The sequence below is a fragment of the Coregonus clupeaformis genome, unplaced genomic scaffold (assembly GCF_020615455.1).
Source record: "Coregonus clupeaformis isolate EN_2021a unplaced genomic scaffold, ASM2061545v1 scaf0366, whole genome shotgun sequence".
Taxonomy (NCBI): Eukaryota; Metazoa; Chordata; class Actinopteri; order Salmoniformes; family Salmonidae; genus Coregonus; species Coregonus clupeaformis.
In genome coordinates, this window is record NW_025533821.1 from 311792 (window position 1) to 339242 (window position 27451).

Here is a 27451-nt window from a genome sequence, read left to right on the forward strand (position 1 = left end):
AAAACTACTAAGAATGTGTCACTGTCCAAATACCTTTGGACCCCACTGTACATCTGGCATGTGAGATTACATCAGATACTATGTCCCTGAGGTAAAACTGACAGACTGAGTAGGTAAATGAGAAGACCACTAAGGTGATTGAACAGTTAAATCAGCTCAAAGCTCAGTGAAGTGGTTAAGTTCAAAGCTCAGTGAAGTGGTTAAATGAGGGGGGTGGCAATTTAACAGAAACCGTTTCCGGCATGGATTGGTGCCATTTCACTGTGAAGTGCAATTTCATACTGTACTGTGCACTCCAACCAGGAAACAGTGTAGCTACCCTCAGCAGAATAAAGTGCACCAGAGTGTGAGCGCCTAATGAACTATTTCTGAAAGTGTATACGTACATTGTACCAGCTCTGCATTTTCTGCAAGGGAAAGAAAGAACAGCACATAATCAGTGATGAACAGCATCCAAAAGGTTTCTCCAACATTAAACAGTAAATGTAGAGTCTTATACATTTTGACATTCATGTAGTTCGGGAATAGGTTAAAGGGACACTGCGTAAAAACTAGCTATTAGGTCTATATGGTGTTCCTTGATGTTCTGGTCATTTTCACCTTGCTGTGTGAGCTTCTATCATCTCTGACTGTTGTGTGTGTAAAGGTCCAACGCAGCTGTTTTTATCTCAATATTAAATCATTTCTGGGTAAAAATTAAGTACCTTACTGTGATCGTTTTGAATCAAAATGGTCAAAAATAAACAAAAATAGCTTCTTAGCAAAAAGAGCAATTCCTCAAGCAAGAATTTTGCTAAGACTGTCTGGGAGAGGGGAGGGAAAAACAGAAAACTAGCTGTTATTGGTAGAGGGGTTTGGAACTCCATCCCACCAAAACAGGTTGATATTTCAAATGTAATACAATTTCATAGTATTTTTCCAACCTCGTGGAAATATATATAAAACTCAGGAAAATCTTGTTTTGACTGCACTGGGCCTTTAATGTTTGGCTTTTAGCCCATGATTCATGCACTGACAATCTGCCCACAGTCAATCTATTACAATTACATTTTACACTGTTGCCGTGTCCAAAATCTGGCTTGCCTACTCCTTAAGGCGTCCGCATGCTTCCCAGCCGAAACAGTTTGTGCATATATTATGACAACATTTTGTGATGTTTTTGTTCGTTTTGGAATTTGTGAGTTTTTGGGGGGGACTTCGGCTGTTCAGGCACACACATTTTTTTCTGGAGGCAAGGCGAAGTTCGGAGACGAAGTCTACGCCCCTTCGTCGGTGATTGGTCAACAGTAGGGATTCTTCAATAAACTCTTTGTTGTCATTCTCATTCAACGAGAGACGACTCGTATTCATGCAAATTTTTTCTTTAAGAAATACGGCACCAAACATCTTAGTTAGATGTCAAATTGCGTGACTAAGATCGCCTCAGCAAAAACTTCAATTAATTACAGATTTCTTGAGTTATCTTAGATTAATTCTGACTATTTTGAGGAAGTGTATACTGGCTACAGTGTTTCAAAATGGACAAACAGTACCTTTGGTGCTTTTTTCTAGTTTTTCAAGCTAAGGTCTTTTAAGGGAGTCGGCAAGCACACTTGTTCGGTTTGGCTAGCCGAGTTCAGCTGAAGCATGCTGACGCCTTTACTTAAACTACATACTATTTAGAACGTACTGTTTAGTAAAAACAAATGCAGTAAGCAACAAATATCAGCATACTAGACTAACCCTACTGAGAACGTATCATCAAATGGCAATTGCGTTGATTCCCGTCATTCATTAATTTTGGTACAGCGCGTCCCATCAGCTGATTATCAACTGTTGTCAGACACACGTGGGTCTTGAAAGACGATTCTCTTCCTCAATAGTGTGCAGCGAATTCTACTAGATGAAATTACGAAATGAGTAGGACATCCTGGCATTTAAAGCACAACATTTGACATACTATAAAAGTTTTTTTTTTTTTTTTCTTCGCCTACCCAAAATGGCCCCGGAATATTGTTGACATATAAAATGATTAAGTGGCATTAGACGGGGCACCCTTACCTTGGCGTTGCGGCTGAAATGGCGTGAGGCGATGGGGTAGGCGGAGGCGGCAGCGGAGGAGGATGGCAGGGGGCTGTCCGAACCCCTCCTTTCCCCGCTGCGCTCCCCTGGGCCACCCTCTGCGTCGCTGGTCCTGCCTCCACCCCCACCACTACCCCCCAGCACCCGCTGGCGCAGAGAGGGGGAGCTGCCAGGGGTGCTGCGGGGAGAGTTACTGGCGGTACTGAAGAGAGAGAGAGCGAAGAGGAGGAGAGATTAGTGGTAGGCTAAGTGAAAGAGTATGGACATTCATAATCATCATCAAGATTTCAGAATGGCCAGGGACGTAAGTACTTAAGCCTATCTGGCCTGTACTGTGCTTTGTATTTAGCTAAAAACGCACTAATCACCAACTCTAACCTTTCTCCCAAGTGATTGGTGGCGATTATAGCGGTCAGTCACTGTCCATTCCTATATAGCCTAGATATCCTACCTGTGGCAGTGCTGTGGTATGAACCTTGTGGATCCTTCCTCTACCATCAACATACATGAAAAAAGCACTGCTTGGTAATCCTACAGTAGGTAGGTGCTGTTTCTCAATTGATCTTATTTCCAAGGCACTGGAGCAAAAATGAATACGCCTACATGAGAAACACAATAGGGGAGAAAATGTTCACTGGTTTTTATTAAGAGCATTTTTATCAAGTTAGGTGTGTAGTATGCTTCCACGGCCATGCTGTTGTCTTCCTTCTAGTGAAAGCAGACATCCTGAACTCAAAGACAAGGTCAAACCTATATTGCTGCCATAATATGTGCATCTCAAAGTTCAGGTAATGGCCCCGTAAAAATGGCTATATTGATGCCATAACAAATGTTGCCATGGTTGCAGACTTGCGCTTCATTTGCAGTTCGGTGAAAACTGACAACCGCCTTCTGTTTGGACTCTCAGAATCACATCGTTCTAACTAGCTATAAACACACATAAACAAACAGTCTCTTTCAACAGACACTGTGGTCTACTGTGTGAGCTCATTTGATCATTTTGTTAATCTCAAACAATAACTCATAGCCCACACACAGATGCTGAGTAATCACTCCACTGTATACAGCCGCAAGCATTTACACATTACCACCAACCTCTAGCTCGTATTGTTCACCCCTTCTTTTGCGTTGCGTCTGCTTCTATCTCTCTCTTCCTGCAACTTCTGTTCCTCTTTCCTTTTCTCAGTGTTCCCCTCCTCTTTTGTTCCAGCATTGTTTCTATCCATAGCCTCAGTTCAGTCATCTTCCCCCTCTCCCTTGCAGTCTCCCTTCCCTTTCCTCTGCCCTGTCCTCCAACTCTTCTCTCATTACTGCCAAAATGCATTGAAACCACACTGGTCCAACTGCTGGTTGTCGTGGTGACCAGAGGTAGGGGGGGAGGAGGGACTAGGGGTAAATATCGGCATTATCGAAGGTAACAACCCCCTTGTGAAATAACCCACCAATCGTAGCTGTGATTCTGAATAATGAAATCATTGGAATGAGCCAACACTTGGGGTGATGCCTGCTGCCAGATTTGTGCATTCAGAAATCATGTACAGTGCAGTAGGGTTTCCCAAACTCGGTCCTGTAGTGCTAGGGCAAAAACCAAAACATGCACCCAGGGGAGGCCCCAGGACCGAGTTTGGGAAACCCTGCAGTACAGTAGAGTTGGGTGAGGATTCAGTGGCATTATGGCGACTTAATTTAGTGTACAGTCGAAGTACAGTAAGCCTAATTATATCCACATACAGGCCTACCTACCTACACTAATAGGCTTGTTGTTGTGTTCAGTCTGGGAGAATGTGACCTATAGAGATCCTATTAAATTACTAGAGGGGATATGTATTTGAACACTCAAAGTTCCAAAATGTAAAATGGCAGCCATATTGGTCAGGGAGAATTGCAAACCAGTCTAATTGGAATGAATGACAGTAGAGGCATAATCCTGATTTTCCTTATACAGGAAAATAAAAGTAAGGTATGTGATATATCAGAAATTGTGTGATAGAATTGTCAACCTAAAATATTGTAATATAATTATAAATACAGTTTCTAAAGGTTTTATGGACATTTTCGGTATAAATAGCCTCTAAAATATATATATTTCACAACCATAAATGTCGACATTTTTGTTTTCCTGGGAAGCTGAGAGTGCTATTATATGATACAATATCAGTAGGCCAACGTGTTACATTTACAACTTGTCTAAATCTTATCATCAACTGATTTCAGCCAGTGCATGGCTGTGGATTGACTGCATTGATTGAATGGGATGTTACAATATTGGCAGTTAATTTGACAAATTAATGGGATCATTCCTTTAAAAAAAGGCTGGCTGGCTGGCTAGCTAACAGTGCAGATAAATTCTTCAAATTCATGATTTTACACAATATCTTATCACGGAAATGGCAAACCATTGTTGACCAACTCCCTGACCAAAATGGCTTATGTTTATCTCATCATAATAAGGTTAATGTCCTTTCTAGTATTCTAAATCTATGTGGTCTGACCCTTCCTATACAGTCACTGGTGTGACCGAACGGGACAAGTATCGCGCGCGTGCTCGTGTCAATCTGTGACAGTGAGTTAAAAAAACTAAATCACACATCATGCTATGTAGAGATGCAAACAACTGTCAAATGGAACTACCACAATATTGCATTCATTTTATTTAGAGCGCTGTTTTTTACTTTCATCCAAGCACAGCCTACTATCAATGACAGTCAGACGCGAAATCAACGCTACCACCATTCATAGCGCCTGTCAAACAACGACCTGGTTAGAATGCAACTCCGTCAACTCGCTCTGTCTACGGGAGATATGAATAATACAAGCACAATAACAGATGCTGTCAGAAATTAGCCAAATCAGATCGCTGATTTCCGACTCCTATAGACGCACAAGTACGGCAGCCACGGATGCCGAGTGGTCATTCGAATCAAACGACGTTCATATCCTTTCTACCAGCCCATCTTTCAATAGGCAATCACTGACTGCCCACAACCACTGACCCTCCCAGTTTCCCACCCACAGGGATACGAGTGTAGCCTATACCTTTATGAAAGGCATTTAAATACGAGAAAAGGCGAAATATTTCCATTTGGAGGGCAGACAGTCCTATTACGTAAATAATAATATTGCCACTTACTCGAACATGTCATGAGGTGTTTTCAATTTGGACGTGACGTCCACACGCTGCTTTATAGTATCTGTATCACTATGGCACCGGTCCTGTGTGCACTGCGCAGAGCCAGCCGACGCTACACTGTCCATCCCGATGTCTTTTTTGTCGGATATAAAAACGCACAGGGGTCCCCTAATAGAAACGCGCACGTCATGTGCGACCTGTTTCACTTCCCCATCACCAACAACCTTCCCTCGCATCCAGGCGGGTAGCCCGACCTCAACCAGTCTCCTACTCCGTGTCTGGGCAAGCTAGCGTTGACAAACTGCGCCCATAAATAATCCGTACTGAACACACAGGCAGCAGAGACATAGGGGGGAGGAGGAGGCACAAGAGAGGCCATGCACGGATGTACAGTAGCAGTGCACTCTTGGAGAAAAAAAAAGGTGCTCTTCTAGAACCTAAAAGGGTTCTTCGGCTGTTCCCATTGGAGAACCCTTTTTGGCTCCAGGTAGACCTCTTTTGTGTTCCATGGTCTTTGTTCCCTGTGTAGCTCAATTAGTAGAGCATGGCGCTTGTAACGCCAGGGTAGTGGGTTCGATCCCCGGGACCACCCATACATAAAAATGTATGCACACATGACTGTAAATCGCTTTGGATAAAAGTGTCTGCTAAATGGCATATTATGTAGAATCCTTTGTGGAAATGGTTCTACATGGAACCAAAATGGTTCTACCTGGAACCAAAAAGGGTTCTCCAATGGGAACAGCCGAAGAACACTTTTGGAACCCTTTTTTCTAAAGAGTGTAGCGTTGAACTGGGAGAGCCAAATAAGATTTTAGAGGACATGGGAGTTATTTTAAAATCAATAAAGATGGTATTGGGAAAGGTTATGAAAGAGGAGTAAATGCAAGCATGAATTAGGGCCAGTTGTAAACAGATTATATATAGGCCTAACATGGTGTAATAAAATGGTGTAATAATGAAATATCACAGCCCGTTTGCTAACATGGTTTATCACTGATTGTAATTATCCAGTTCTAAACAGTGCTGCCCGCAGTGTCCACCTGGCCGAAGCCCACCCAATCCTTTAACCCTCAATCGCTCTGTCCATCTCTGGATTAGAGACCCACTGAGTAGGCTACATCATAATCCATGCTGCGCAGATCCCCCCCCCCCCTTCTCTTGCTCGCTCCCTCTCTCTCTCTCTGTAATCTGCTTTTCTGAGGTCCAGGAGTGCCTGCTGTAATCTCTTCAATTCATAGGGGGGGATGAAGAAGGGAGCAAGAGAAAGAACGAGAACATGTGAAGACAGAGAGAGAAAAATAAAGAGTGAGAGGGGGGGGTCAAAAAAGATGGTGCTCAACTCTGATCCCTGGTCCATTCAACAGAAAGTTACTTATTAGCTCAGGTCTCCCACTCAGCACATTTTCAGGTGAGGCTCTGTTCCAAACTATCTAGCAGAAAAATGTCTGAGTGGCAGCCCTTCTGCTGAGTGGGAGACCTGAGCCAAAACTCATTGGTCAACAAGTCAACGTTAATCCAAACATAAATATGATGAACTGAGGGCGACGCCAAAAACCTCAAATACAGGCTACAGAGAGACAATGGCCTGCAGACAATTGATCTGCAGTTGTTTTTGTGTGTCAGTGGATTATCAACTGGGATTATGTGGCCAGCAGAGAGGTGAATGGGGGGCGGAACAACGCCAATTACTCAATTAGATATCCCTCTGCCAAGCAGGTCAGGCCTAAACAGACAGGGAGGACATGTATCAGCTAGTAGTTTTCCCTTCACCTCAGTTAGCCTAACCCCAGTCTGCAAGTAATGTTTGACAACCTGTTAACAAAAAACAGCCCAAGGGTGAAGAGCATATGCCTAACCTACTTTTTTAAATGTGATGGTTTTAGTTGTTCAGCATCAAGTGTGCATTCAACACTGGAGGAAATATGAACCCCTCCCACCCACCCACTACATTACTGTCATCCATCCTCTGTTACCCAACAGATTATGGAGAAAGGTTACTGGGTAATTTACACGTCACGTTTGTCTTACATTAGCACCTTGTTAAACCGGCAAAGGAAGTGCAATCTTTAAAATAACTGATTTCATGACTGTGGTGTTGAGACCTGATAGGCAACAGTTCTGTGTTAGGCTATTTACTAGCCTTATATTGGAAGAGGTTGCCGCACCATCGCTCAGACTATTGCTCCAATTATGCTACTGCTGAGACAGTTGTGCAGTCAGTGTTGTGCAAGTGATTGTGAGGTTTTAGTACTGATCACTCACAAGTGCTTTTAAACCACTGAGAAATCCAACTTGGTCTCTGATAGATAAACGCACAACACAGCTGTCCCCAACCAACAAAGTGTTGGAGTCAGCCAAAAAGAGTTATCCTATAGTCTATGTAGCCTGTCTGAGGTTTAAGGTAGAGGTAATATCACCTTAGTAGACTAAGGCTAATATTTAGCCTAACTAGCAAGTCTCTACAATAGAATGACTGGGAGATGTGGCTACACAGCATCTTGTAGGAACATGCCTCGCATATCATATCTCGCATTTCTTGTATTAAAACTCATTATTTGCATCAGAATTCTTCCATGTTGTTCCAATGCAAATCGTTATTCAGATCCCCATGGAAAACAGTCGTCTGTTGAGACCACCACAGTTGTCACGCAGAAGTCATTAGCCTAACCATAACTAAACCCCTTTATTGGCCTTCATCGTCAGTTCCCGTCAAGGTGTGGCTGTCAATGGTCAATTATTCTCATCTACACTGTGGGTTTATTTCATGCAACAGGACAAAAACAACGGTAACCAAAGACATGAAATGAACTGGCTAGTGTTTTAATGATAAGAACTGTGCCTCATTGTATTAATGCATCCAGGCTAAATGGGAATGAGTCCAAGGAGTCTCAGGCCTAATAATTTCACGCGTCCTCTCAAACATCAGAGAGGGCTGGATAGAAAAAGATTCAAATTTAGAGTCAGTTTTACAAAACACGGAAACAACACAGAAAATGCCTGGATTTCACCACAACTTGATCACTGAAGTGTTGATGACAAGATGACTGTATCGTTCACAGCCATAGGCTTTTCTGTTGCATATATGAATACCATCAGCACTCCCATTTCTCACTGTTTGTATAACATGCCTGATGCTCTGATTGCCTCTAGAAATGGATTCACTCAGAACCTACTGTATTGTCAAATACAACAGTGGTATATCATTTGACAATAGCAACATTCAGGTAACAACAGGAGTAGGAGAAGTGCATAGATCCTTGTGATGTGTGTATTGTAGATAAACAAAGCCCTTGCTTTTAGATGATGCATGTAGCCTAAACAAACAACACTCAGGTGTGTTTGCAGTGAACGGGTGTCGTTCAAACTAACAATAGTGGTACACTGTTTTCATTTAGGCCTGTACACTTGCATTTTATGTTTTCTGTAGTGAACTGTATGGAGCTTAACATTTCCAACTGTAAATCCATCATTAAAAAAAAACTAGAATCCTTAGTTGCTATATACATTTTTTTAAACTTAATTTTTGAATTAATGATTCAATGATCAATGAAATCATTGATTAAGCATTGAATTAATTACATATAGCTATTGATTCTTGACAAATATAACTTATGAGCTTAGTTCAACTGTCGTACCCCATCAGAACCCAAAAGTACATGTTTTTTGTTGCTGTAAACACTGTAAATGCAAAAAATATCATTTTGATAGCATTGATGGTCAGTCCTTATATCCATAGCTCCGTCTATGAATTTGAAAGTGGTTACATTTATCCTGGCTCATCACTCAGCTTTTTACCAAAACAGAGGCTGGATGCCCGCTTTGTTATTGTTTCAACTAAGGAATATAGCTTTAACCACCTTATATAGAAAATACAGGCAATATCATTAAGTCAGAGGTCTATCTAAGTAATATGTTTCATTAAACAAAACTGGGTCAATAAAACTGGTTGGTAAATGAACAGGACAAGGGCACAGCTGTTCATGTGGAAATGAGAGAGGAAAACCCGCTGCCTGCCTGGATGGCCCTTTAAACAGGCCCACTGAGCACACTGCAGGCTCTGCAGCACCACCAGAGACCCCTCCAATTGGACGGAGGTGACATCATCAGATGAAGCGTGGGCTCCTATTGGCCGGCGGTGATGTCATGCATTCTAAGCAGGATGAGCGGTGCACGCAATCCCGCCTCCTTGTGACTGACCAAGCAGAGCTCTCTTTCTCTCTCTGTCAACTACTACAGATAGACCTCTCATTTTCCCTAACAACTTCATTTAGCCTACTCTCTTTCCAGCCTCATGCCTTTGTTTTCATATGCTTTTCTCAGTCCGTCTCTACATTTTACAATTAATCTAGAATAGAATTTAAGATGCAGGCCAACTTCAATTATGGCGAGGTAAGACTTTTAATATTGTGACATGGGCTAATGGTTTGGTTCTCTGAAATACTATCTGAAATATTAGAAGAGCATGATGAACATGCTCCTTTGCCTGCCTGACCAAATCAAACTGTGACATAACCCAGATTGGAGTTCACCAGGACTTTAACAGCATAATCTGCCCTCTGCGGTTTTAGTGCTTAACCAATAAGCCCTGTCTGCTGTGCCCTCTCCAAATAGTTAGCTTGTGGTGTGCCATTACAGAAAACTCCACTCCAATCGCTGTCAAACAATAACATTTATTTTATATCAGTCTCCTCGTCTTATCTAATGTAATACCAGTGATGTAGCCTGTGAATGATAATTTAGCCTAATGCTTAGATATAAAATGCACTAAGTGCCTTGAGTTAACAGTTCCCTGATTCAGTACATGACAAGGCCATGAACCAAAGTGCTGCAGCTAGCAGATAACCTAGCCCATCCCTAGATGGGAGGGCCTTGAGGGAGTCTGAGGTGAGTCTGCAGGGCTGCTGAGGCCTCTGGCTGCCCTAGAGAGGAGAGAGATAGAGAGAGAGCAGAGCACTGACCTGCAGCTGTCCCAGTCAGCCTCCCTGCTGAGCAGACTCCTGAGGGACCAGCGTGAGCGCCGGCCGAGAGACGAGCTACGTGACCAGGAGGTGCGAGACGACGGGGGCAGCAAGAGGTCCAGGGAAGGGCCCAGGACCGCGTCCTCCACATGGGGGGCCAAGAGGGGTGAAGGGAGAGGTGAGGGGCTTCTTTGAGGAGTAGTGCTCCCCTTCACCCTCTCCTCCTCAGTGCCTTCCCACCGGGGTTTGGGTGACCCTTCTTGTTCTCCGTCACTCATCTTCTTGGTCCGGGCTCTGCTCCAGTGGGGGCGAGGGTGGCGGCGGCGGCGGTGTGGAGGCTGGGGGCTGGGAGAGCAGGACCAGGCCTCGGTGTCTGAGGACGGGGGGAGGATGTTCAGTGTGGGGATGGGGATAAGCTGGGTCATGGAGACGCCGCTTTCTGGTCCGGTGGTGGCCAGCACAGACATGGTCATCATTCTCAGAGCTTCTTCAGACCAATTGTTTTACTTCAAAACACCCCGGTGAAGGCTTGCTGTGGCAAAGCAAATGATGCTAACACCAAGCCAGCATGTTGAGGAAGTTGGTCTGAGATTCGATGAAAACTTCTGCTTTTTGGTAAATATCAATTGTGGACTGGTCCTAGACCAGCCAGACTAACATTTCTGAATGTACCTCATGTTTCCAGTGACATCCAGATGGTGCAGTAAGAAAGATCCCTTTATGGAAGGCAAGTTTTATTCTCCATGGTAGTGCAGGGCATGACAGTACTACACTAGGTTACAGCCGTTTAGCTTCTCCCGCTAATGCCAGTCAATAATGTTGCAGCAGGAAACCAGGGGTGAGGCCCTCACAGAATTAAAAAAGCTAATACAATGCAGTCTTCTCCCTCTCTAATCTTTTCCAACTATCCACCTCATGCTCTGTGCATGGGGTTTCTTTGCATAGTTTTGTTCCTCACTTCCTCCTCTTCCGCACCTCTCCCTCTGTCTGATGTCTCCGTCTCTCCTTCGATGTGCCTGCTCTCCCTCTTACCTTGAGCCAAGTTCACATGGCGTGCAGTTTCACAATTGGTCTCATCATAGCAACAGTTGAGAGATAACGATCTATGTCCGGCTGTAGCAGGGGGCTGAGGAGAAGAGAGACTGTAGTATTGGCTAACAGTCTAATTCTCCCTTAATAGACAGAAAAAAAACTAACATTGTAGAAGATACATTTTCTAGACAAAAGATGATCCCAGTTATTTTGACACATGTTGATGGCTATTTCTATTGGTTTTGTGATCCGACCTCAAATGGTATCAGGAAGTATTGCATGACACAGACAGATCGATGGAAGTGATGTATTCTGTGTCCAATAGCAGTGGTGTCTGATTGCTTTTGACGCATTGTTTGGTTGTAAATTGCTGTGAGGCAGATTTTGCAGCTTTGCTCCCTTCTGGTATTAAGTCAGTAAAAGTGATTATAGTGCGCACTTGGAGTCGAATGCTGAGAGATGAAGCTATTCAAGTACTTTTTAAAAACAAAAAACATACACAATATATACAACAATCCTTTATCCTATCTCAAAGATCAGCTCAAACACCCCAACAACACATCAACATCTCCCCTCCTTCAAATCTCAAGGTCCAGCTCAACCACCACAACCACATTAACATCCCCTCTTTTCATTCTTAAAGCTGCAATATGTTACTTTTTGGGCGACCTGACCAAAATCACATAGAAATGTATATTTATATGTCATTCCCACAGAAAGCAAGTCTAAGAAGCGGTAGATCTGTTCTATGTGCGCTATTTCTATGCTTCCCGTTCTTACGTTTCGTTTTTGCATCTTTTACTTTCGGTTTTCTACACCAGCTTCAAACAATATTTTTGATTATGGAAAATATACTTCATAGCAGTTAGATGGTACAATGATTCTCTACACTATACTCGCTTGTTTTGTCACAAACTCAAATCAGGCAAACTATTAGAATTGTAGCAACCAGAAAATGGCGGAGCGGTTTCTGCATAGTGCAGAAATCGACAAAGACAAACAAAGATCAACCATCTCAGCCAGTCATGGCCAGCACTGATGATGCAGAACATATGTTATATTGTCACAGACATACAGACAGTATAATATGTGTGTGTGTTTGGGTCTATTGTCTAGCTGCTTTTGACCACTTCAATGCAGGCACCTGTTGAAGTCAAGGCCCATGCCCTACAATGTATTTGCTCATCTGTTTGCACAAGAGAAATCTTGGCATGCTCTTGTTTGCTCAGAGTAATCCATGGTAATACTCGTGTGACCCTCTGTCTTTTCTTCACACACAGCCATATCTTGTAAACTAGCAATAAAACACACCACTGAGAGATTCAGATAGGCTATAAACAATCATCAACAGAAAAGACTTCCCCAAATCATGTTTCCGTAGGTGCGATACTTACCTGGCTCCAGACTTAAAAGTTATGATGACACAAATGCATGGATAAAATAGGATCATGGCATGGATGACAACAATTCTGTTCAGGCAGGGCCAAGAAGTTATCCAGTAACAGTTGGGTTGCTATTATTCACAACTTCAACGTCGTCACGTCAACTTCTAACGGTTTTCAATACAGTAACGTTATCCAGCCTGTATTAAATACAGTCTGTCTAGTTAGCTAACGTTGGCTAGCTAGTTCCTTCGATGTCTTTGGTCAGTACAATAGAAAAGCAATTAGTATGAAAAATGTATGCACTCACTAATTGTAAGTCGTTCTGAATAAGAGCGTCTGCTAAATGACTAAAATGTAAATTAGTATTGTAACTAGTTAGCCTAGCTAACTGGCTTGCCAAGCTTATAATATCTTCAGAGCCTCTGAGGAAGTTGCCAACAACGTGCTTCTACATCTGCATTGCTTGCTGTTTGGGGTTTTAGGCTGGGTTTCTGTATAAGCACTTCGTGACATCTGCTGATGCAAAAAGGGCTGTGTAAATAAATGTGATTGATTGTACAACAGAAACTAAACGGTTAACCGTTGCATTCAGTTCCTACCTCCCATTTGATGAATTTCCCCCATTTCGATTATCTTGCTCGGCTTCGAAGACAAGCCGAGCGACGGTGCGAGGAGTGATATTAAAATCCACTTTTTCACAGGATCCCATCAGCAGCATCCTTTTGAGATGTAAAACCCTCCACTCCTGCTGCCAACACAGCAGGCAGCTCGCCGACAAAGACCTGACAAGACTGCAAGCTAGCTAACAAAACCTCCTGGCTACACGTAGCTAGCTACTGGTGGAACATAAAAGCAGTCAACGTATTGTTTATTCAGACATTTGCCTAGTTGTAGCCAGCTAACTGTTGTTGGCTGACAACAACACCCTTATCTAGTTATGCTAACAACGTCGTAAGCTAGCTTGCTAAACACCGGGTAACGCGGTTTGTTGTCTGCTGGTCTGACTGGCTTGCTAACGCTAGCTACATTGCTTGCTGGTATTTCTTGTCCTTTTATCTTGCTGTCTTAAACATCGCTGATGCGTCTTATATGGGAAACTTTATGTTTCCCATTTTTGTGTGTAGCACTTAAGTTGTTCGATCGAACCGAAAAACGGAATCTCAACAGAGCCAAACAAAAACTTTGAAGAGGGGGGCATCAAAAGTAATATATGTTCGTATATTTCCTGACTATTTCTAAAATGTAACATTATGTTCCGACGCAACAAAAATATCAAATTGTGGGTTGATGTTCCTCTAAATGCGTTAAAATGTTGCTAAATAATAATACATTGGTACATAATACTTTGAAATTATAACCCCTTCCCCAAAACTTGTGGTACAGTCTCGTGATAAGAACGCAGGAGGAAAAATAAAGGCTTCTCATGATGATGGGAAGCACTTTAAGCGAATCAGACGAAGCTATATCCTAGTAGGGCGGGCTTAAAACTGTAAAACTTTATTCAGCCGAATCAACGCCATCTGAACGATCAACACTAGAATACAAATTCCATGGATAGCGCCCACAACAATCTGTGAATCTGTAATGCCTCTCAATTAATGACTTAATACCAAGGGAGCTGTTTAAACCATATCCAATAATGCAGATGCAAATTTATAGAAAAGGGGAGGGAATAGACTTGTTGCGCCCTCTTGTGATTCAAATGTTTGCAGTCACAATAATTATATGCTACATTATGGATTTAACCATGCTTAAAATTTCACACACAATAATGATATGCTACATTATGGACTTAACCATGCTTTACATTTCACACAGAGCAAAAGTACAACTAAATACACAAATATTTAAATTATTATGAAACGACCTTGTTATTATTGATTAATATAGGTGTATTAGTCCGGATCTCACCTTTATGAGGTAGGTCACACTGGCCCACCATTGCTGCAACGCGTGTGTGTGTACAGTATGCTGCTATAGGCTACTCTCTCTCTCTGCGCTGAAACTGATTAATTTCGGGCGGAGCTGAGAGATATGATAGCCATACAGTCGCATACTTCGCGGCTGCAGGCGCCTGGGCGAAGGACAGGTCACGTTGTTCTGGTAGAAGACTGAATGCAAGAAGGGGATATTGACAAGGAACAAGAGCATTTGGTGTCACCACATGGACGTTATATCAGAGAGACAACAGACACGATACAGTAACCTATTTTTATAACAATAATAAATAATAATACATAATAAATAATAATGATAATTGTAGTAGCCTAACAAGATGTATGGTATGACGGTATAATATTTAGGTTACTATGAAAGTGCAATGGTCAACAACAGATCAATGTTTGTGTAGCTTAGTGGTTAAGAGCGTTGTGCCAGTAACCGAAAGGTCGCTGGTTCTAATCCCCGAGCCGACTAGGTGAAAAATCTGTCGATGAACCCTTGAGCAAGGCACTTAAGCCTAATTGCTCCCGTAAATCGCTATGGATAAGAGTGTCTGCTAAATGACTGACATGTAAAAGTGTAGGGCACCTAGACAGGGACAGTGTTAATGAACGTGACAATATTTATTTACACCAGTAAAATCAATATGCTCTCTCTGCTCACCCTAGTTTCTATGTGTAGGCCTATATTGTATATGTACATGTCTAACTAGGCTATAACGTCACAAATAAGTAATGCTGTCTTAGCCCTTACCTCAAAAACCTGTGATAAAGTTTTTCAAGAAATAAACTGATTGATACTGCAGGGACAGGTGGGCTACAGGACTGTATGTAAAATGCATAAATATCAAATAAATTGTCTAATAAAAAAATACATATGTTCGTTTGGTACATTTAATATGATAAATAAACCACTTTAAAATGAAACATATCTATCACACTATTATACGTCCATACCTGAATTATGTTGCTGGTAAAAGCTGCTCCTCTCACAGGTGTTTATTAGTTTCACTCGAGCTTCAGTTTATCAGACTATTTCACAAGATAATTATCCCGGAGAATAGCCAATAGTGGTCGCAATGACTTTGCATTTTCAGAATTCCCCCTTTGGTTAGCATTTTCGCGCTTCATGGTAATTACATCCCGTTATAAACACCGGGACAGGTCCAGTTCCATTGTGCCAACAACTCAACGAGAATCTGAGTTTATGCCTGCGCAAACCACTTCAGGTTACGGAGAGATGGGTTGCTGAACGATTCCCGTCGCAGAATGGGGAACTAGAAACCCGATCTGGGCTAAAAATAAAAAAACACCAGCATGTGTGGTTTGGAATAAAGAGAGGGGAGGTGTGTGTGTGTGTGTGTGTGTGCGTGCGTGGTTACATCACATGAGAATGTCCTAGACATCCAGAACATACAAATATGACCTAGACATTCCCTGACAGAGATGAATTGCATCTCTTGTTATTGTGCATATCAAATTACAGAGTACATCTTTAAGCACATTTCATTAACCAGCTGAGATTTCATCACATATCAAAGACATTTGAAAACATGCGAGGTAGACATGTCTACATACAGGCAAGGTAAAGAGGTGATGGATGGCATGTTATTAGATCCTCATAGGCTATCTGCTCCTTGGGTCTTTTCGTCATCATGTTGTCCTTCAGTCATCTGTTTTGTTGACCTTGCTTTCTATTGCAATAGCCTTGTGTTTCCAAGTAATTTGGCATTGAATGAGCTTCAGAATCCTGATAACAGATATCTGATGGCATCTGATACATCTTGCACATCTATCATTCCAGTGTTAATACTAATTGTAATTATTTTGCACTATAGCCTATTTATTGCCTTACCTCCATAACCTCCATAACTTGCTACATATTTTTTCTGTTGTATTTTTGACTTTGTTTTGTTTTACCCCAAATGTAACTCTGTGTTGTTGTTTTTATCGCACTGCTTTGCTTTATCTCGGCCATGTCGCAGTTCCGTGGTCCTCTGTAGCTCAACTGATAGAGCACGGCGCTTGTAATGCCAAGGTAGTGGGTTCGATCCCCGGGACCACCCATACACAAAAATGTATGCACGAATGACTGTAAGTCGCTTTGTATAAAAGCGTCTGCTAAATGGCATATTATTATTATTATAAATGAGAACTTGTTCTCAACTGGCTTACCTGGTTAAATAAAGGTGAAATTAAAATAAAATAAAATATAATTGTTGATGCTGACTCAACCCTGCATGTGCATCAGACTGACAGTTGAATACATTTTTGCTTTTGCCAAGGGAGCTATAAGAAATAGAATAGAATCTAATACAATAGAATAACTTCATTTTCCATCCCACTTCTGACACTAATAGGAAAGGCCAACAATGACAAATACATTCATGGATTGTTTGATATTCTGGAACATTATAGAGTTGTGCATCATGTTTGTCCTACTGTATAAGCAAACTATAGACAGGCACACATTTGAATACACATAGGCATGTCTATATCTTGCTTCATTTGCTTAACACATTTGACCTTATGTCACATTTCCTTGTCAGTGATAATAAACTGAATACTTATTTGTTTATTTTTTTCTCTCAATTTAGAGTGTGGACAAAATGTTTATCAAAATAATTATCCTTCATAACCAAACTGTTAATTGGGCAATGTGCATTACAACTGCAGTTTCATTATTGCTTATAGGGTCCATCTATTCTCAGAGATTAAAACCAGACTGATCATTGACAGACCATTCAATCAAAACCATAGGCCACTGAAAGAATTCAAACAAAGAACAATTTAATTGATTGATAAAATAACAATCGGTTGCTGGTTAAAACAAAGCTTAAATGGTGTGTGCAAAAAACAGCATCATATGGTAATTAGTTGGGTATGATTTGCATTAGACAAGTTTGGTTGGCTTGGCTATCATGCAATAGTACATCGATTTCAACTTCTCCTATTTCGCCTTGGCCTGGATGCGCTTAAACTGTTGGACATTCAAGACAGGCATGGATTCACACGGTGTAAAAATAGCATTGTAAAATAGGAACTCATACTGTAGAGTGTAGGCTGAAAACTGCATCCGTAGCTTCTGTATTGTTATTTTTCGCGTAGTTTGAAGCAAATTAATAGGTAATAAACTCCGATTAATTGATAGATATCATACATAAACTCCAATCCGTCTTTATCGGAACAGTTATCAATTGGAAATGTCAAACCAACTCTAATTAAGCGGAAATCAGAACATGCCAGAAGAAGGTAGAAAAAGTATTGATTAACAATGGCGAAGTTAACAACATAGCAACCTATTGGAAATTAGTTAACTTCGTTTCATGCAAGAAGAAACTCGTGGGGAGTAAAACAAAAAGAAAAGAAAGAAAAGGTGTATTTCGTTCTATTCATTTGCTGGCAAGAGTTGTGGAAGAAAAATGATACAACAGTTATTATCGTCACTCCTGGTCTTTGTTCTTCGTGGTAAGTTTTCCCTTACATTTGAGACCAAAAAGATAACAGATCCGCCTGCATAACATATTATAAGGCTATGGCCTAATGCAAAAGTCAAGTGTGTACTGTTGTTATAATATGATATGTAGCCTACAAAAATTGCAATATTAGCTTGGTTATTATATTATACATGATTATGATTATCAATACGATGTATTGTTCCTGTTCCTGTTAGTGTTGTTGTTGTTATTTATAACCCCATTGATCTTGGCGAGGACTTCGTCTTCATGTCAAACGGCTGTCTAATTCCTTGCTCTTCTCTCTTCTGACCCCAACTCCCCGCTCCTCTTACTCTGCCTCTGGCACCATGATCCCCTGGTTACCCAAGTGCCACATTGTCATGGGGGCTGTGCGGAGGTGGACTCCATGACCGAGGCCGTGGCCGGGGAGAGCTTCCTCATGGTCTGCATCTCCTGTAAGAGAGAGGAGGTCCAGGCCCATGCCAAGGTTGACTGGCACTTCAGAGCTACAGGAGAGGAGGATTATGTAAGTGTATATTTTTTTTGTAAAGTGTAATGAGACTTGTTAAATGCACTTTAAATAAAATGCGACTTGACTACCAAGACAGTAGAAAGGCTAAAAATGACGATATGGAACAATTTGGTATAGAGGAATGCATGTGTAATACCATGGTTGAAATATGACATTACTTATACTCTGGGAGTGTATAAACACTGTGTGGGTGTTCTACTTTCTTTTTAGATCTTTCACTATGACCACCCACACCCCAACACCCTCCATGAGGACTTTAATGACCGGCTAGAGTGGCAAGGAACAATGGGGAGTAAGGATGTACAGATAGGAGCCGTCTTCATTCACAACGTCACATTTAAAGACACAGGCACTTATGGCTGCACCTTCCAGCGCACCCTCTTCCTCCCATTGGATAATGAATATATCACCGTGGAAAAGGAGGTGGAGCTCCCAGTGAACGATGTTTCTTCCATCTATTGATTTTTAAATCAATCTCTGTTTAATGGTCTTTGTTGTGTTGAGACAAAGTCCTGAAGTTCTTCCTTCTAGTTTTTCAGTCAGTCTGACCACGCTGTGTATTTAGACTCTTTTCCCACAACGGTCTCTTTTGTCACACACATTTATGTGATGATAGGATGAATCCAAAAATACTGTTAAATATCCACATTTCCTTTTCTTACTTCCTCATCCCTACCAATTTTAAAATGAGGCCTGTTAACCTGCTACTTAAAAGTATTCAGATTCACCTTGAACTCTACATGTGCTCTATATAAGGAGAGTTTACAGTCTAACCAGACACCTAGGTATTTGTAGTTGTCCACATACTCTAGGTCAGACCCGTCGAGAGTAGTGATTCTAGTCGGGTGGGCGGGTGCCAGCAGCATTCGATTGAAGAGCATGCATTTAGTTTTACTAGTGTTTAAGAGCAGTTGGAGACTACTGAAGGAGTGTTGTATGGCATTGAAGCTCGTTTGGAGGTTTGTTAACACAGTGTCCAATGAAGGGCCAGATGTATACAAAATGGTGTCGTCTGCGTAGAGGTGGATCTGAGAGTCACCAGCAGCAAGAGCGACATCATTGATATACACGGAGAAAAGAGTCGGCCCAAGAATTGAACCCTGTGGCACCCCCATAGAGACTGCCATAGGTCCAGACAACAGGCCCTCCGATTTGACACATTGAACTCTATCTGAGAAGTAGTTGGTGAACCAGGCGAGGCAGTCATTTGAGAAACCAAGGCTATTTAGTCTGCCAATAAGAATGCGGTGGTTGACAGAGTCGAAAGCCTTGGCCAGGTCGATGAAGACGGCTGCACAGTACTGTCTATTATCGATCGCGGTTATAATATCGTTTAGGACCTTGAGCGTGGCTGTAAAGTACACATGATCTCTGCAAAGCACTCCCTCTGCTCCTCCTAGCCAATCGGGAGCTGTTGTCGGTGGTGTCAGAGATCATGATGTACGTGCTGATCGTGGTGCTGATCCACTGCTACAAAAAGATCTGGGCTGAACACAAGGCGCGGGACGCCCACAAAGCCCTGAGGGCCCAAAAACGGGCCCTAATAAACCAGTGAGAGCCAGTCTTATGTATCTGCTAATGTATACTTTATACTGTGCAAATATACATACCATAGAGATTGTACAATTTGTAAACGATGTCTATGGTACATATTCTCCATTCTACTCTATACCAGATACAGTAACTTTTCACTTTCTATGTCTTTACTATTTCTCTCTCATCATTCCTCCATCTCTTTTCATTCCTGACCATTAACTCAGTCTATCTTTTGACATTTCCAGACCTTTGGACTCAAAGGACAATTGTGATGGAGTGCTTCTGGAGTGACTTGTTGTTACGGTGAGTTTGTTTTGAAATCCTCTCATGATGTGGTCCTCTGTAGCTCAGCTGGTAGAGCACGGCGCTTGTAACGCCAAGGTAGTGGGTTCGATCCCCGGGACCACCCATACACAAAAAATGTATGCACGCATGACTGTATGTCGCTTTGGATAAAAGCGTCTGCTAAATGGCATATTATTTATTATTATTATGATCTTATAGGCTTGATTGTATCGTAGATATGACTGTAGCTCGCTGACTATGGAGAATAAGTTGAATTACTTTCCTTATTCTAAATAAGGGCACATTTCACTGCAATCAAAAGCTTTTTTGCATTGCTATTCGTAAAGCAGATCATCGATCTTAATGTATTTTGTTTGTGTGTTTCTAACAGGTAAACATCAAAGGTGGAGAACTCTGTCACAAGCAACTGTTACCACTACACTACAAGGCTATTACATCTTAGAAATATAATTGGAATGTCTTAGCATAGTGTGGAACACATTTTACAATGTACTTGATTTACTGTATGAGGTAGTTGCAGCTGGTGTGAGTGGTGATTAGATTGACAGGTGGTGCCGAATAGCCTTTAGCGTGTCAACACAACAGAGAATGTCATCATGTGATAGATCAGCAGTTCGGACAAAGCTCTGATTACAGATGGTTCCACCTGAGCTACATAGAACTCTTTGGCAGGAACAACCGTGCATCTGCAACCATCTTATTATTTGATATGATCAACCTATACTTTGGCTTGCCTAAGCATGTCATGTTTTAGGAATGTAATGAATGTTGAGTTGCAGGTGGAAGTGTTGTGTTAACGTCTAGACCTGCAACTGTATATTTCTTCGTAGTGTTTGTAGGCAGAATTGTAGCTGTCATATATGGAGCAAGTCAAAATCAAATCAAATTTGCTCACATACTCGGGCTTGTGTATGAAGGATGGATCTGTATTGTTTTGATCATTTGCAACAGAGACAGCGGTCCTCTGACACAAACTAATCCAAAACGACCAGCAGGTGGCAAACTCTGCTAACGGATGAGAATTCAGACCACACAACCTTCATATTCATCGTAGTCGGCAATAGTAAGATATGATCAATAATGATAAGAGGTCACAGAGAAAGATACAATAAGATTATAGGATATTCTTTTTGTATAGGCTTACACCAAACATCTAAAGGCATAGTCAAACAATATTTTATCTGGAAATTATGAGATTGTCCCAAGGACTCCTTAGGATCAGATTGCCTGGGGTCTACTCACTGGGATGTGTTTATCATGCAGAATGGAGTATTGACACAATTATATGTTGTACATTCTGTCTGCAATGCTGAGTATTCGCTCCACTGCTTAAGCCCCTGAAGGTGAGTCTCCAGGTAACATGCACGCACGCACGCACACACACACACACAGACACACAGACACACACGGAAAGAGCAGTGGGATAGCTAGAAGGACATTTGGAGGTGATTTGTGATTTGCTCCTGTTGTAACTTAATCTTGTCTGAGCAGCCCAGTGGTCTCGCCACTCTCCCTCCTGTCTGAATGCTGCTTTGTTCTACAGCCTAGCTCCATCACAACCACATATGAACACAGACTGACCATACAGATATGACAATACAGACGTGACCACAAACTGACCAAACACCTTACAACACTGAAGCATGTTGACCAGGTGATCATAGCTATGGAGACACAACTATAACAGAGTTATTACGACACAGGTTTACCTGTACTGAAGTGTCCGTAACTGAACCACGATTTCCTGCGGTCATAAGAGTAAACCACACAGCACCACTACTAGACCATGTGGAGGTTCTGACCTTGACCTCTGACATGACATCTATGTCTCATTAAACGTGTTGACATGGATAAGCTCTCTGTGTCTGTCTCAGTGTGTGTATGTATGTGTGTGAGGGAGAGAGGGAGAGAGACTGAGCGAGAGAGAGAGAAGGCTTGGAGTGGAAGTGTATGTGGAAGCAGATTACGTTACAGTTCATACCCCTATGGGATCTGGAGACCTCGAAGTCAACGGAGTACTCTATTTAAAAGGTCACCATCATCATCTCCTACCAGCGCCTTTATGGCAAACAATAGCTTGAGCTTCCAAAGGTATTTGCGCTCTTGATTTTACATTTTTCTTCAAAGATTGCGAATTTGTCCTAAACTTGTGTCTCAGATGTGTGACACCAAGTTCTCTCAGGCAGGTCAACAGAAACTGAAGCAGAAGCCATAGGAGCAACCAGAGCTTAAATACTTTTATCCACAGCAAGAGAACAGAGGTGAGGTCCGCAACATTAGTGTGTGTGTGTGTGTGTGTGTGTGCACATGTTGAATTGGCTGTGGTGTGTCTGTGTTAGACTTTCTGCAGTGTGTGTTTTTGTGTGTGTCTCGGGCGAGTGTACTGACCAAGGCTCTCCTCCCTCATCAGTTGACAGAGTGGCAGTTCCCTTCCACAACCAGCAGAGGTCAGCAATGCTGCACTTGAACGGCACAGAGCTGCAGACTCTCCTGCTATCCTTCCTACAGCACTGTCTGAATGGCACAGGTTTACTGGGCCCAGTACTCCCTCAGAACTACACTACCCAGCAGGCCGTTCTCCCAGTGGGCGGAGCTATACCTAAGGCTCAAGCTCAGGGATTTGTGTATATTCTACTTATGGTAGGTATGTTTAGTTTCTTCACGTTTGGTATCATGCTGAGCTACATCCGCTCCAAGAAGCTGGAGAGCTCCCATGATCCGTATCACCAGTACATTGCTCACGACTGGACCAAAGGACTCACCCTCCCACGGGCTGTCACACAGGCACTGCATGGGGCAGACACACGTATTGGAGACAACGGGAAGAACCCCATGGTCATCTGCAACCCTGCTGCATTGGAGCTCCCAGGATAGGTTGGGATGGATAGTGAGGAGTTAATAGTCTTGATGTTCTCAATCATAATATAACATATTATAGTCACGATGACAAGTGAGAAAGAGATTGAGTTAGAGTACCTATTTTATTATAATGCAATCATAGGCAGAATGTACCGCACACCCATAATCGATTAGTGAAGGTGCTGGAGGCAAAATGCAAAACTGGAAAAAGTCACGCACACTTCCACTCATAGTAGCTAAGCATTCGGTCAGTCGACTCTGATGAAGGTCGACTGACCGAAAGCTTACTTGCCATTTAAAGAGATTTTCATCTGACTGGAAGTGTGTGAAAAAAGGTTTCTGTTTCCCTGTATTTGAGTTCAGAGCAGTTTCAGTCAACTGCTCATTCATAATGAACATTGAGTAGGCTATGCTTTCATTCCTTCATTCAGCAAAGAAACAAATACATGTAATTAGAATCACTTAGCTTATAAACGTAGATAAACAGTATTTCATTAAATTGATTATTGTAGTCTGATACCATTACCATTGTGTCCTAAGGTCCAGACACTGACACTGTGTAGCATTATTGTAAAGCACAGTTGAGTTCCAGTAAGGTGCTATAGTAGTGGCTTGTACTTGTTTTCTGTGTGTTATAACACGCTACTGTAATCAACCTAATGTAGCATAAACACTGCAAATGACATAACAGACAAAGGATTCAACACCTCTGTCTTATCCTCTTCGAAGTGTGTTGACACCTGTGTAAATGGATTATAAATAAAAGTTTGATTTGAAATATCCTTTATCTCATTTTGCCCTCATGGTCCATTGTTTATTTGAGTAAATTCTGCATCCATGCCAGCAGGCCGCCTTGCCTAGAGTGTTGAGGTGTTTTAATCTTACAGTGGGGAAAAAAAGTATTTAGTCAGCCACCAATTGTGCAAGTTCTCCCACTTAAAAAGATGAGAGAGGCCTGTAATTTTCATCATAGGTACACGTCAACTATGACAGACAAAATGAGGAAAAGAAATCCAGAAAATCACATTGTAGGATTTTTAATGAATTTATTTGCAAATTATGGTGGAAAATAAGTATTTGGTCAATAACAAAAGTTTCTCAATACTTTGTTATATACCCTTTGTTGGCAATGACACAGGTCAAACGTTTTCTGTAAGTCTTCACAAGGTTTTCACACACTGTTGCTGGTATTTTGGCCCATTCCTCCATGCAGATCTCCTCTAGAGCAGTGATGTTTTGGGGTTGTCGCTGGGCAACACAGACTTTCAACTCCCTCCAAAGATTTTCTATGGGGTTGAGATCTGGAGACTGGCTAGGCCACTCCAGGACCTTGAAATGCTTCTTATGAAGCCACTCCTTCATTGCCCGGGCGGTGCGTTTGGGATCATTGTCATGCTGAAAGACCCAGCCACGTTTCATCTTCAATGCCCTTGCTGATGGAAGGAGGTTTTCACTCAAAATCTCACGATACATGGCCCCATTCATTCTTTCCTTTACACGGATCAGTCGTCCTGGTCCCTTTGCAGAAAAACAGCCCCAAAGCATGATGTTTCCACCCCCATGCTTCACAGTAGGTATGGTGTTCTTTGGATGCAACTCAGCATTATTTGTCCTCCAAACACAACAAGTTGAGTTTTTACCAAAAAGTTCTATTTTGGTTTCATCTGACCATATGACATTCTCCCAATCCTCTTCTGGATCATCCAAATGCACTCTAGCAAACAGGAGCAGGGGGACACAGCAGGGGGACACGTCTGGCACTGCAGGATTTGAGTCCCTGGCGGCGTAGTGTGTTACTGATGGTAGGCTTTGTTACTTTGGTCCCAGCTCTCTGCAGGTCATTCACTAGGTCCCCCCGTGTGGTTCTGGGATTTTTGCTCACCGTTCTTGTGATCATTTTGACCCCACGGGGTGAGATCTTGCGTGGAGCCCCAGATCGAGGGAGATTATCAGTGGTCTTGTATGTCTTCCATTTCCTAATAATTGCTCCCACAGTTGATTTCTTCAAACCAAGCTGCTTACCTATTGCAGATTCAGTCTTCCCAGCCTGGTGCAGGTCTACAATTTTGTTTCTGGTGTCCTTTGACAGCTCTTTGGTCTTGGCCATAGTGGAGTTTGGAGTGTGACGGTTTGAGGTTGTGGACAGGTGTCTTTTATACTGATAACAAGTTCAAACAGGTGCCATTAATACAGGTAACGAGTGGAGGACAGAGGAGCCTCTTAAAGAAGAAGTTACAGGTCTGTGAGAGCCAGAAATCTTGCTTGTTTGTAGGTGACCAAATACTTATTTTCCACCATAATTTGCAAATAAATTTATAAAAAATCCTACAATGTGATTTTCTGGAAAAAAAAATCTCAATTTGTCTGTCATAGTTGACGTGTACCTATGATGAAAATTACAGGCCTCTCATCTTTTTAAGTGGGAGAACTTGCACAATTGGTGGCTGACTAAATACTTTTTTCCCCCACTGTATCTCTCTTCTCCCTTTCTCTTTCTCTTCTCTGCTCCTCCCACTCCCTCACTCTTTCCATCTTCCTCTCCTGTCTGCCTTGAAGGGCTGCTTTCTCTGCGCGGTCGATCTCGCGCTCCAAACTGAAGTGGACCATTTGCATGGTGAGCATGGGCGCAATCAGGTTTAAGTTATCCACCGTCTTATTGAGCTTCTTAAGGTCCTCCGCCACCGCCCCACACAGCTGCTGCCACTGAGCATGCTCCCTGGGGGTCATGGGGTCGGCGAGCCGCGCCCGGCCCTGCAGCAGTCTCTCTCGGATCTGCGCGATGTCCTCTCTGATGTCGCGCTGCGTGACAATCCAGGGTGGCTGGTAGCCGTTGTCTATGAGGATGCGGTTGAGGTTGTGGGTCATGGGGTCGGCGTACGGGTTGTGCTCAAACTTGTTGATGGGCTTCCCGGCGCCACTCAGGTTGCGGAAGTCTCCCCGGGACATGGATTCCTGAATGAGGTCTTCCACCAGCCTCTCCACCGCCTGCGTGACCTTGATCTGCCGGCTTCGCTGGCGGACGCCCTCTCCACTAGCGCCCCCTCGGCTGCAGCCGCCGTCTCATGCTCCTTCTGGCGGTAGTCAAGGACCTGCTCCACCGCCCAATTCACTCTGAACTGCCGGTATTGGCGCTCACGCTGGCTGGGCGTCCCCGAGCCCACGCCCTCGTAGCTCAGGTAGTGGCGGTGCTGAGGAGCCACGCCTTTCACCTTCTCCTCGTCCTCCTCGTCTTCCATCGAACCCCCACGGCTCTGAAGCCGGGACTGGTGTGCCAGCACGGCGCGGTATGCCTCCTCTACCAGTGCAAACAGCGCCTTGTCTGCCGTAGCAGCGCCCGAGTCTGGATGGTACAGCTTGGCCATGCATAGGTAGGCTTCTTTCACCTGCGCAGGGCTACTCTCGCCCTCATCCGGAAGCTCAAGCTGTAGCAGCTGGTAGCTCTCCCGAAGGCTGCGGCTCACACGGGGACCTGAACTCAGCGTGCGGAGAAGGAACATGCGGGCCAGGGGGAGCAGTGCGCAGCCATGACAGAAATCCCCACGGTGAATCAACAGCTGCATGGCGTAACTCATCATCTCTGCTGGTGGCACACAGAGGCACACCCCTGCCCAACAGTGACAAGAAACATGATGTTGCTTGTTGTATTTGTTCCCACACTTAATTGTTAGCATAGGGATGCAAATCATGCATTTGAAAAGGTCATGGGATGCTTTTGATCCATTTTGTTGGTAGTGGTCTAGCCTGAAATCCAGAACCCGTTTTGCTAACATGCCCCTCCTTGTACTCCGTGAAATTGCCAAGGATTGGTAAGGAGTGGAATGATAGCAGAAAACGATTGGTGGTACCCAGGCTGGTAGTGGTCCATTATTTGATGGAATTATGCACTTCTTAATTTGACACCTACTGTCACATGCATTAAAGCTACAGCACCTTACCTCACAGACATGTAATCGGTGACTACAGTAACTATGCCAGTGTTATGAAAGAACACCAGTGGCTAGCTGTCATTTTTATTACCCGGACAGCTAGAAGCTAGCTAGCTAAGCTAATTCATGCTAGCTGAGCTCCATGGCTTACTGCATCGTTCTTGGCGCGTTTTAGGTAAACACAGTATCTACCTAACAAGATACTAATTGCACTAACCTTACTCAAATTTATTCGTCCTTCACATTAGTTTCAGACAGTGTTATTTCACACTAGTTTCAGCGTCGGTGTCACGATCGTCAGGGAGAGACCAAGGCGCAGCGTGAT

The 27451-nt window shown here is 42.9% G+C and overlaps 4 protein-coding genes across 8 annotated transcripts in view; 2 read left to right on the plus strand and 2 right to left on the minus strand.

Annotated features, from left to right (window-relative positions):
* LOC121563776 (protein Aster-A) overlaps nt 1-13718 on the minus strand; it is a 31579-nt gene extending 17861 nt beyond the window's left edge. For 2 of the 5 annotated variants that reach the window (XM_045215086.1, XM_045215085.1), the window contains exons 1-3: nt 10153-11763; nt 2041-2263; nt 387-407 (exon numbers count right to left, since the gene is read on the minus strand). In XM_045215086.1, coding sequence (XP_045071021.1) covers nt 387-407; nt 2041-2263; nt 10153-10628 — 720 coding nt within the window. In that variant the 5' untranslated portion in view covers nt 10629-11763. Of the gene's footprint in view, nt 1-386; nt 408-2040; nt 2264-2512; nt 3749-5191; nt 5728-10152; nt 11764-13168 lie in introns of those variants that run through there. The other 3 variants (XM_045215088.1, XM_045215087.1, XM_045215089.1) reach the window with 3 other exon arrangements.
* A 3848-nt stretch (nt 13719-17566) lies between these two features.
* On the plus strand, nt 17567-21237 carry LOC121563771 (sodium channel subunit beta-1). Its single transcript, XM_045215099.1, has 6 exons — nt 17567-17977; nt 18336-18493; nt 18710-18927; nt 19859-20050; nt 20281-20338; nt 20712-21237. The coding sequence occupies exons 1-5, from the start codon at nt 17932-17934 to the stop codon at nt 20324-20326; spliced, it is 660 nt and encodes a 219-aa protein (XP_045071034.1). The 5' UTR covers nt 17567-17931; the 3' UTR covers nt 20327-20338; nt 20712-21237.
* Nucleotides 21238-22339: 1102 nt separating this feature from the next.
* LOC123484597 (potassium voltage-gated channel subfamily E member 3) lies at nt 22340-23973 on the plus strand. Its single transcript, XM_045215098.1, is given in 2 exon segments — nt 22340-22602; nt 22752-23973. A coding segment is annotated over 1 exon segment (474 nt). The 5' UTR covers nt 22340-22602; nt 22752-22795; the 3' UTR covers nt 23270-23973.
* A 41-nt stretch (nt 23974-24014) lies between these two features.
* LOC123484595 (dnaJ homolog subfamily C member 28-like) lies at nt 24015-26836 on the minus strand. Its single transcript, XM_045215096.1, is given in 3 exon segments — nt 24015-24080; nt 25670-26223; nt 26226-26836. Coding segments are annotated over 3 exon segments (1170 nt in total). The 5' UTR covers nt 26776-26836.
* Between the last annotated feature and the right edge of the window lie 615 nt (nt 26837-27451).